At 48.5% G+C, this 10,220-nt stretch overlaps 1 protein-coding gene across 2 annotated transcripts; it reads left to right on the forward strand.

Annotated features, from left to right (window-relative positions):
* Positions 1-13: 13 nt before the first annotated feature.
* l3mbtl4 (L3MBTL histone methyl-lysine binding protein 4) lies at positions 14-9,236 on the forward strand. Of its 2 annotated transcripts, none has more exons than XM_084033980.1 (18): positions 14-47; positions 2,367-2,421; positions 2,685-2,770; positions 2,973-3,077; positions 3,197-3,332; positions 3,417-3,508; positions 3,624-3,766; positions 4,120-4,196; positions 4,281-4,366; positions 4,747-4,857; positions 4,944-5,058; positions 5,157-5,253; positions 5,339-5,467; positions 5,793-5,870; positions 6,196-6,269; positions 6,620-6,786; positions 6,890-6,952; positions 7,033-9,236. In XM_084033980.1, exons 2-18 carry the CDS (start codon positions 2,394-2,396, stop codon positions 7,441-7,443), a joined length of 1,998 nt encoding a protein of 665 aa, XP_083890106.1. In that variant the 5' UTR covers positions 14-47; positions 2,367-2,393; the 3' UTR covers positions 7,444-9,236. The 2 variants fall into 2 exon arrangements, with proteins under 2 accessions (XP_083890106.1, XP_083890107.1); XM_084033981.1 differs by having other exon boundaries at positions 6,623-6,786.
* Positions 9,237-10,220: the final 984 nt, after the last annotated feature.

The raw sequence follows: 10,220 nt of genomic DNA on the forward strand, positions 1-10,220 counted from the left end.
TCCGTGTTGTGAGGCTGTCAGCGGACGTAGGCGGATCATCGGGGACGGTGAGTTGTGTTTGAACGCTCGGTCCGGTTCTGGTTCCTCGGTCCTCCCGGTCTCTCCGGTCCTCCGGCCCCCATCAGCGGCTCTCTGCTGCTGATGAAGCCGTTCCCCGGAGCTCGCAGGCCGGCGGAGAGGGCCGCGGATCACCGCTGCTTGTTGTTTCCTGATTCAACCTGTCAGCTCAGACAGGAGCGAACTTCCGGTCAGACCTTCATAACAAGAGTTTGGATCACGACACAAATCAGGTCGAGTCTGAGATACAAACCGGTTTATTGGTTCTTTTCTCTGGTTGCTGTCATAGGTCCAGTTGCTACTTGAAGGTCCAGTTGCTTAAGGTCCAATTGCTTTAAGTCCAGTTGCTTAAGGTCCGGCTGCTTTTGGTCCGGTTACTTTAGGTCCAGTTGCTTTAGGTCCAATTCCTCATTGAAGGTCCAGTTGCTGCTTTTGGTCCAGTTGCTCACTGAAGGTCCAGTTGCTGCTTTAGGTTCAGTTGCTTTAGGTCCAGTTACTTTAGGTCCGGTTGCTTTAGGTCCAGTTACTTTAGGTATGGTTAATTAAGGCCCATTTGCTTTAGGTCCGGTTACTTAAGGCCCTGTTGCTTTAGGTCCGGTTGCTTTCGGTCTGGACTGGTTTCTTTAGGTCCAGTTGCTTTAAGTGTGGTTACTTAAGGCCCTGTTGCTTTAGGTTCAGTTGCTTTAGGTTCAGTTGCTTTAGGTCCAGTTACTTTAGGTCCAGGTTCTTTAGGTCCAGTTGCTTTAGGTTCAGTTGCTTTAGGTCCAGTTGCTTTAGGTCCAGTTAATTTAGGTCCAGGTTCTTTAGTTCCAGTTGCTTTAGGTTCAGTTGCTTTAGGTCCAGTTACTTTAGGTCCAGTTACTTTAGGTCCAGTTTCTTTAGGTCCAGTTGCTTTCGGTCCGGACCGGTTGCTTTAGGTCCAGTAGCTTTAGGTCCAGGTTCTTTAGGTCCAGTTGCTTTAGGTTTAGTTGCTTTAGGTCCAGTTGCTTTAGGTCCAGGTTCTTTAGGTCCAGGTTCTTTAGGTCCAGTTACTTCGGGTCCAGGTTCTTTACGTCCGGTTGCTTTAGGTCCAGGTTCTTTAGGTCCGGTTGCTTTAGGTCCAGGTTCTTTAGGTCCGGTTACTTTAGGTCCAGGTTCTTTAGGTCCAGTTGCTTTAGGTCCAGGTTCTTTAGGTCCAGTTGCTTTAGGTCCAGGTTCTTTAGGTCTGGTTGCTTTAGGTCCAGGTTCTTTAGGTCCAGGTTCTTTAGGTCCGGTTGCTTTAGGTCCAGGTTCTTTAGGTCCAGTTGCTTTAGGTCCAGGTTCTTTAGGTCTGGTTGCTTTAGGTCCAGTTACTTTAGGTCCGGTTGCTTTAGGTCCAGTTACTTTAGGTATGGTTAATTAAGGCCCATTTGCTTTAGGTCCGGTTACTTAAGGCCCTGTTGCTTTAGGTCCAGTTGCTTTCGGTCTGGACTGGTTTCTTTAGGTCCAGTTGCTTTAAGTGTGGTTACTTAAGGCCCTGTTGCTTTAGGTTCAGTTGCTTTAGGTCCAGGTTCTTTAGGTCCAGTTACTTCGGGTCCAGGTTCTTTACGTCCGGTTGCTTTAGGTCCAGGTTCTTTAGGTCCAGTTGCTTTAGGTCCAGGTTCTTTAGGTCTGGTTGCTTTAGGTCCAGGTTCTTTAGGTCCAGGTTCTTTAGGTCCGGTTGCTTTAGGTCCAGGTTCTTTAGGTCCAGTTGCTTTAGGTCCAGGTTCTTTAGGTCTGGTTGCTTTAGGTCCAGTTACTTTAGGTCCAGGTTCTTTAGGTCCAGTTGCTTTAGGTCCAGGTTCTTTAGGTCCGGTTGCTTTAGGTCCAGGTTCTTTAGGTCCAGTTGCGTTAGGTCTGATGTGCAATAATCATAACATTTGAATCATCTGAGTTGATCAAGTCTGACTCTCTACCTGCAGACAGACATTTATTTTGAAGGGGCAGGTGTGTACTTCCTGTGTTAATGGAGTCGTTTCCTGTCTTGATGAAGATGATGATGAGTGTTGAAAAGTCCGTCTGATGTGATCACTGATCCAGAAACCTCTGTAGACCAGACTCCATTCATTTTTCACCGTGTTTTAGGCTGACACTATGAGAGAGTAGTAGTACTGCGACTGGTACTCTGATACTGCAGGTTACAGTGTACCACAGTACAACGGCTGACTAGGTGACGGTTGTGACACCTGTGTGGAGGGCTCCACCAGGGACTCACCTGGAGTCACCTGACAGGAAGAACTTTGATCATTAAATATTTACAGATTCCTGACTGAGGATTGGTGGATGTGTGTTTTTATTTCCTGTTTCTACAGAAAAGAACCACAGAAGAAGAACAGAAGATGAAGAACAAAGTCAGCAGCCCTCAAGGTAACACACACACACACACACACACACACACACACGCACACACACACATACACACACACACACCTGCTGGTCAACCTGGGTGAAACCTTGCTCTCTGATTGGCTCTCTGTTCAGAACCAGGAATAACACACGTGTGTGTGTGTGTGTGTGTGTGTGTGTGTGTGTGTGTGTGTGTGTGTGTGTGTGTGTGTGTGTGTGTGTGTGTGTGTGTGTGTGTGTGTGTGTGTGTGTGTGTGTGTGTGTGTGTGTGTGTGTGTGTGCAGTGAGTGTAAAGAGACGGTCCTGGTCCTGGCAGCTGTACCTGAATGAACAGAAGAGTGAATCTGCTCCTCTATCATTATTTACACAGGTAACACACATACACACACACACACTCACACGCACACACACACACCCCAGTCAAACCCCAACCTTTTTAAACCAATCAGAGGGCTCATATCATACATACATGTGACACTACAAAAACTCTCCTTTCTCCCCCCATGATGTAACTCTCTGTCTCTCTGACCTGTCTGTCTCTCTCTGACCTGTCTCTCTGACCTGTCTGTCAGTCCCAGTGTGCTCCCAGTAGGAGAACTGGTTTTAAAGTTGGGATGAAGCTGGAGGGCGTTGACCCGCTGCACCCCTCCATGTTCTGTGTGCTGACGGTCGCCGAGGTAACACACACGCATACACGTACACACATACACACGCATACACGTACACACACACTCATACATACACACACACACACACAGTCATCGGTAGGCAAGTCTCCTGTCTCTCTCTCTCTCAGGTGATTGGCTGTCGACTCCGCCTGCACATCGACGGGTACTCGGAGTGCTATGACTTCTGGGTAAACGCTGACTCGGCGAGCGTCAGACAGACAGGCTGGTGTAAAGACAACAACCACAAGCTTCACCCACCCAAAGGTGCGTAGCGGTAGCCCCGCCCCCTCACAAGTGACCCGCTGACACAAGTGACATCACTCAACCTGTCTATCTCTCTCTTCGCAGGACACAGTGAGACAGATTTTGATTGGCAGCACTACCTTCAGTCTACAGGCTCTCATGCTGCTCCGTCTACTCTGTTCACCCGTCGCACTGCAGTCAGTATGCACCTGTCTGTCTCAGAGCTGTGGGAACTGTCTCACCACCTGTCTGTCTTAGAGCTGTGGGAACTGTCTCACCACCTGTCTGTCTCTCTACCTGTCTGTCTCTCAGAGCTGTGGGTTCAGAGTGGGGATGAAGTTGGAGGCCGTTGACAGGAAGAACCCTGGACTCGTCTGCGTCGCCTCGGTTGCTGATGTCATCGATGACAACTTCCTGGTTCACTTCGACAACTGGGACGACACATACGACTACTGGTGAGAGAGACAGCTACTGGTGAGAGAGAGACAGGTCAGAGACAGTAGAAGTAGTGGTAGAAGATATGCCAGACAACCAGCAGGTGGAGCTACAGCAGCTTCAGTCTGTTTAAACAGGAGCGACGGTTCTGATCAATGATGATGATCAATGTTACTGTGTGTGTGTGTGTGTGTGTGTGTGTGTGTGTGTGTGTGTGTGTGTGTGTGTGTGTGTGTGTGTGTGTGTAACGGAGATGTTTCTTGGATCCCTGAAACAGTAACAATGTGCTGATCTGTTTGATCCTGTTGTTGTTACTGAAACCTGACTTGTAATGTGGAATCAAATAAAGTACATAAAAAGTGTGTGTTTTCAGGTGTGACAGCAGCAGTCCCTACATCCATCCTGTCGGCTGGTGTGAAGAGCAGCGACGCCCGCTGACCGCTCCTCAGGGTACACCAGTACACCCAGTACTCTCTCTGCACTACTGCAGTACTTTCACAGTAGGATTTCATCATCAGGGCTTTTGTTTTTCAGGACACCCAAACCCAGAGAACTTCCTGTGGGAGGAATACCTGCAGGAAACTGGTTCCACCGCCGCTCCCAGTTCAGCCTTCACACTGGTGAGGAAGAGGGAGGTAGAGGAGGAGAGAAGGAGGTAAAGGAGAAAACAAGGAGGAGAGGAGGAGCCAGAGAAGGAGGTAGAGAAGGAGAGGAGGAGGTAGATGAAGAAACAAGGAGGTAGAGGAGGAAACAAGGAGGTAGAGAAGGAGAGAAGGAGGTAAAGGAAGAAACAAGGAGGTAGAGGAGGAGGTCGAGGAGGAAACAATGAGGTAGAGGAGGAAACGAGGAGGTAGAGGTCGAGGAGGAAACAAGGAGGTAGAGGAGGAAACAAGGAGGTAGAGGAGGAAACAAGGAGGTCGAGGAGGAAACAAGGAGGTAGAGAAGCTGCCACTCAGTGAGCTACATGTGATGATTGACAGGCGTGTTTCTGTCCAATCAGAGAGCTTCACACGGTTTCCAGGTGAACCAGAAACTAGAGGCGGTCGACAGGAGGAACCCTATGTTGATCCGCGTCGCCACGGTAACAGATACAGAAGACTACAGAGTGAAGGTACCGGACCTGTCTGTTTCCCCTCTGTGTACCTCTGTGATGTCATGATATGTGTGTGATGATGTCACAGGTGTGTTTACCTGCAGGTCCATTATGACGGCTGGTCGCAGCAGTTTGACGTCTGGAGTGACAGCGACCACCGTGACCTTCATCCTGTCGGCTGGTGTCAACACACCGGACACCCACTGGAGCGCCCCCCAGGTCAGACAGACAGGTCAGACAGAGAGAGAGACCGGTCAGAGAGACAAACATGTTATATGATTTTCACAGTATTTCTGCCCCCTCTGTGTGTGAGACAGGTTCCTCCCCCCTGTCTCCCTCTCAGGGTGTCTGTCCAACTCCAGGCTGCAGAGGAGTCGGACACATTAAAGGAGCCAAATACACCGGCCATCACAGGTACATACACACCTGCTGAGTCATGCTTCTGTCTGCTGAGTCACTTTTTCTTCCTGCTGAGTCATGGTTTCTGTCTCTCAACCAGTGCCTTCGGCTGTCCGTACTCAGACATTAATATGCGTAAGGAGGTTGTGCTTCCTGATAGGCTGGGAGGAGAGAGAGTCGTCACCCTCGTACCTATCGCCATATGTCACCATGGCAACCAGTCAGACAGGTAACCACTCAGTTTTGCTGTAGTTAATTAAACATATTCATGAGGTTATTGATGTTGGAAAGGAAAACCTCCTCAGCTATAAATTAGGGTGCCATGAGAACCTGAGAGAACCTGAACCAGGACCAGAACACAGAGACTGGAGACTCACTGTGGACCTTTACATGAATCCTTTATTAAGCGCCCCCCTGTGGACAGAAGCGGTAGTGTTTCCCAGCACCAGAATCCCTTTAGAAAACCTCCTATTTTACTGCAGCAGGGTCAGACAGTCTGTCCCACTCAGCTGTCTTTCTGACAAACTGAACCTGTCTGTCTCTCTGTTGAGCAGAAGAGTTCAGGTGAAGACGGAGTCCAGAGACGAGACTCAGCTGTCTCCTCTGGGGAAGAGGACCCTACAGACAGACAGGTGAGACGGAGACACTACAGACAGACAGGTGAGACGGAGACACTACAGACAGACAGGTGAGACAGACAGACAGGTGAGACGGAGACACTACAGACAGACAGGTGAGACGGAGACACTACAGACAGACAGGTGAGACAGACAGACAGACAGACAGGTGAGACAGACAGACAGGTGAGACAGACAGACAGGTGAGACGGAGACACTACAGACAGACAGGTGAGACAGACAGGTGTGACAGAGATGTCACAGACAGACAGACAGAGACAGATGTCACTCAACACTTCTGGCAGTAAAATATTGTTCTCTCCTCTGGCTCCGCCCCCAGACTGTCCCAACCAACCAAGTTCGTCCGTGTGAAAGAGGAAGAGGAGGAGCTTCACATTAGAGCCCTCGGCCCAGGTACAGTAGACAGGTACAGGTAGGGGTCCTGTCTGTTTCTTCAGGATGGGGGGAGGAAGTGATGTCATCGTACAGTCACTGTTGCTTGGTTACACTCAGCATCCTCCCTCCCTCTCTCTCTCTTCGCTCTGCTTCCATTGAGGAAGTGGCTGTTTCCATGGAAACGGCTCACCATGGTAACTTGGTTGTGTTTCACCCTCTGAGACTGGTCACAAGACACCTGTCTCACTGCTCAGTGGGCGAGACGGTTCTGTCCTCCTGTCTCTTGGTGGATCTGGTTCAGACTGGATTGCCTTGTCCTCACACAGTGAGACAGCTGGGACATTCATTCTGACCTGTCTCCCCCTCAGCAGCGGTGTCCGGTCTGCAGGCCGCCCTCCACCAGTCTGTCTTCCTGTCGGCCATGTCGGCGCAGCCCGGTCGTGACCTGTCGCTCTGCTGGGAGCAACACCGCAAACTGCTGCCGGGCGTCACAGGGGTGCAGGCGGACACCGTCCAACAGTGGAGCGTCCAGCAGGTCAGGAAGACGGCTCCATCTGACCTGTTTCCCTCTCTCTGACCCGTCTCTCTCTCTCTCTCTCTGACTGACCCGTCTCTCTGACCTGTCTGTCTCTCTGCAGGTCTCAGACTTCATCGAGTCCCTCCCTGGCTGTGAAGACCAGGCCAGACAGTTCAGAGACGAGGTGAGACACCAATCAGCTGCTGTAGATCACATGACAGGAACCTGCTGTGATCTGATTGGTTCCTGCTTCTGTCTGTCCAGCAAATCGATGGGCGGGCTTTCCTTCTACTCACCCAACGGGACATCGTCAGGATCATGTCAATCAAACTTGGCCCCGCCCTCAAAATCTACAACTCCATCCTGATGTTCAAACACGCCAAGGACGGGAGCCAATCACACGCCGAGGACGGGATTCAATCACACGCCGAGGACGGGATTCAATCACACGCCAAGGACGGGAGCCAATCACACGCCGAGGATGGGAGCCAATCACACACCGAGGACGGGAGCCAATCACACGCTGAGTACGGGATTCAATCACACGCCGAGGACGGGATTCAATCACACGCCAAGGATGGGAGCCAATCACATGCCGAGGACGGGAGCCAATCACACGCCGAGGATACCTCGGTTCTGTGGGCGGGGCTTCATTTTTCATCCAATGATCAATAAGATTTAGCTTTCTGATGTCTTAACTATAATCTCAGGTGTTTGTTGGTCATGTTCACCGCAAAGAACAAGATGAGACGCACCTGTCTCCCTCTGACCAGTCTCTCTCTGACCCGTCTGTCTCTCTCTGACCCATCTGTCTCCCTCTGACCAGTCTGTCTCCCTCTGACCTGTCTCTCTCTCTCTGACCCCTCTGTCAGAGACATAAAAACACTAAAACAGTGAATTCATATCTAATCTCTCAGTTCTACATTTTCCAGTTTATTAATTATATTAATAATTCAGGGAGAAGATGTCTGAGAATATATATTTTTTAATGACTTTATACTAAAAAGTGACCCGTTCCTTAATTCCTGTCGATGTCGCAGCAGAAAGTTCAAACGTACAGAATCCACAGTGAATTCCAGTGAGGAATAATGAAAAAACACAAATGTTTCATTTATTATTTATTTAATTGTGGAAAAAGTCTAATAAACAAGAAAAAAAAACTTTTACTTGAGTTTAAAATTCTGATAATAAGAGTATTTAATTAATTAATGATTAATTACCTGAAAGGTGTTAATTGTGATAAATACATTAATTTTAATATAAAGGTGGAAGTTATGAAAAGTCTCCTGATAAAGAGAATAAAAGCCATATTTAGCGAGCTAGTCATAATTATGTGGTCTCATGAGGAAACGCCACACACACGATGACGTCACTCCGTGGCTCCGCCCCCACTCTAATGACGCTTTAAAGACCACGATGGGACGTCGTTTTCACCTCAGGGACTCATGCTACGTGTCCACAGGCAGCGTTGTTTCCACGCTTCCCATTCATTGTCTATGTGAAAAGCTGTGCAATGCATTCTGGTAGCGTCGCGGCGAATTTCGAGACGGTGCGTGTCCACAGGGGCGATTTTAAACGCGAGTGGACGCGCCACTTGCCAGTATTGCACGTAGTGGGCTGCCACTAGAGGATGATTGACAGGCGCTCTCCTCGCTACAACCACTTCATGGCTGCACCTGATTGGACGAACGCTTTCACTGGTGGCCTGTCTGCCCCGGATTTCAAATCCCAACATGGCGGCTCGTTTGGAAACGTTGTCTTATTTTACCAAAATAGTTCACCGAAAGGTGTTTCTGAAAACATTTTAAGTGAGAAATAAGCTATGCAGTTTCTGAATCTGTCTTTATTTTAGATCGACAACATTCAGTTTAAAAGATTTTCGCTTGCGTTGGCAAGGCGGCGAGTCGAGCGTCTCTGATTAGCATAAAGTAGACTCAACCTCAACTTTATGCGAATGAGGAGTGGCCAACTCGACACGCTGCCTCTCGAAATTCGCCGCGACGCTACCAGAATGCATTGCACGGCTTTTCACATAGACAATGAATGGGACGCGGGGAAACGCCGCTGCCTGTGGACACGTACCATCAGGATTTCACTTTCAGACTGTCGCCTGGACTTCGTGACCAATAGGAGCGACATCATCCTGAAATCCTCTGCTGTGATTGGTCCGTCTGTGACCAGTCATGTTTCAGGACGTCTGCATTGAGTTTTAATTCCAGAGTTTATATTTATAATTTATTGTGTTATGAAGAGTATCTATTGTTATCTACTGTATTTCTAGAGAGTTCTATTTTAACCTTTATATTATATATTTGTACTGTGTTTCTCTGCCCTGACTCCTCCTCCCTGCTGATGTCACAGTGATGTCACAGATGGTGAACTCCAACCTGCAGGGGGTGCTCGGTTGTTATGTTTTTATCTGCAGTGTCTGTCAGTGTGTGATGAGATTAATAAAGTTTCTGATCTGATACCTGAGCCATCTCCATGCAGGTGAATTACCTGGAAACCGGTTCCACCAAGACCCAGCTTAGACCACATTGAAGTTCGCGAGTCCCAGGGTGTTGATGGTTTTCATGAACTATGTCATCTAACGCTAACGTTGGTTTTGTCGTCTAAAGCTAACCTTGGTTCTGTCGTCTAAAGCTAACGTTGGTTTTTTTCGTCTAAAGTTAACGTTGGTCTTGTCGTCTAAAGTTATCGTTGGTTTTGTTGTCTAAAGCTAACGTTGGTTTTGTCGTCTAAAGCTAACGTTGGTCTTGTCGTCTAAAGTTATCGTTGGTTTTGTTGTCTAAAGCTAACGTTGGTTTTATCGTCTAAAGCTAACGTTGGTTTTGTCCTCTAAAGCTAACGTTGGTTCTGTCCTCTAAAGCTAACGTTGGTTCTGTCCTCTAAAGCTAACGTTGGTTTTGTCCTCTAAAGCTAACGTTGGTTTTATCGTCTAAAGCTAATGTTGGTTTTGTCCTCTAAAGCTAACGTTGGTTTTGTCGTCTAAAGCTAACCTTGGTTTTATCGTCTAAAGCTAATGTTGGTTTTGTCCTCTAAAGCTAACGATTGCCTCCAGGAACCTGAACTGGAGTCCTACAATATTGGAAGTGGTCTTCTGAACTGGACACAAGCACAGGTTTCTGGGACACTAGATGGTTCTGGACGACATCCTGGGAGTTGTCCTGTCCAACCTGAACAGTCTTCTGTTTTTGGTGCACAGCTGGCCTGCTTGGGGTTCTGAGGTTCTCCACTCGAGAACAAGCCTTGACCACTGCAGAGTCCGGGACCGGTGATCTGGTGCTCTTAAGATACCACATGTCGGACTCAGTATCATGATGATGAAGAGGAAGAAGATGATGATGATGATGAAGAGTCTGATGCAGCAGAGACGGAGACTCAGAAGGACAAACGTCCTCGTGAACGACCGCACAGAAACAAATTATTCAGATGCCGCAGAGCTGCTCTGC

Source organism: Eutrigla gurnardus (assembly GCF_963514095.1).
Source record: "Eutrigla gurnardus genome assembly, chromosome: 18".
NCBI lineage: Eukaryota > Metazoa > Chordata > Actinopteri > Perciformes > Triglidae > Eutrigla > Eutrigla gurnardus.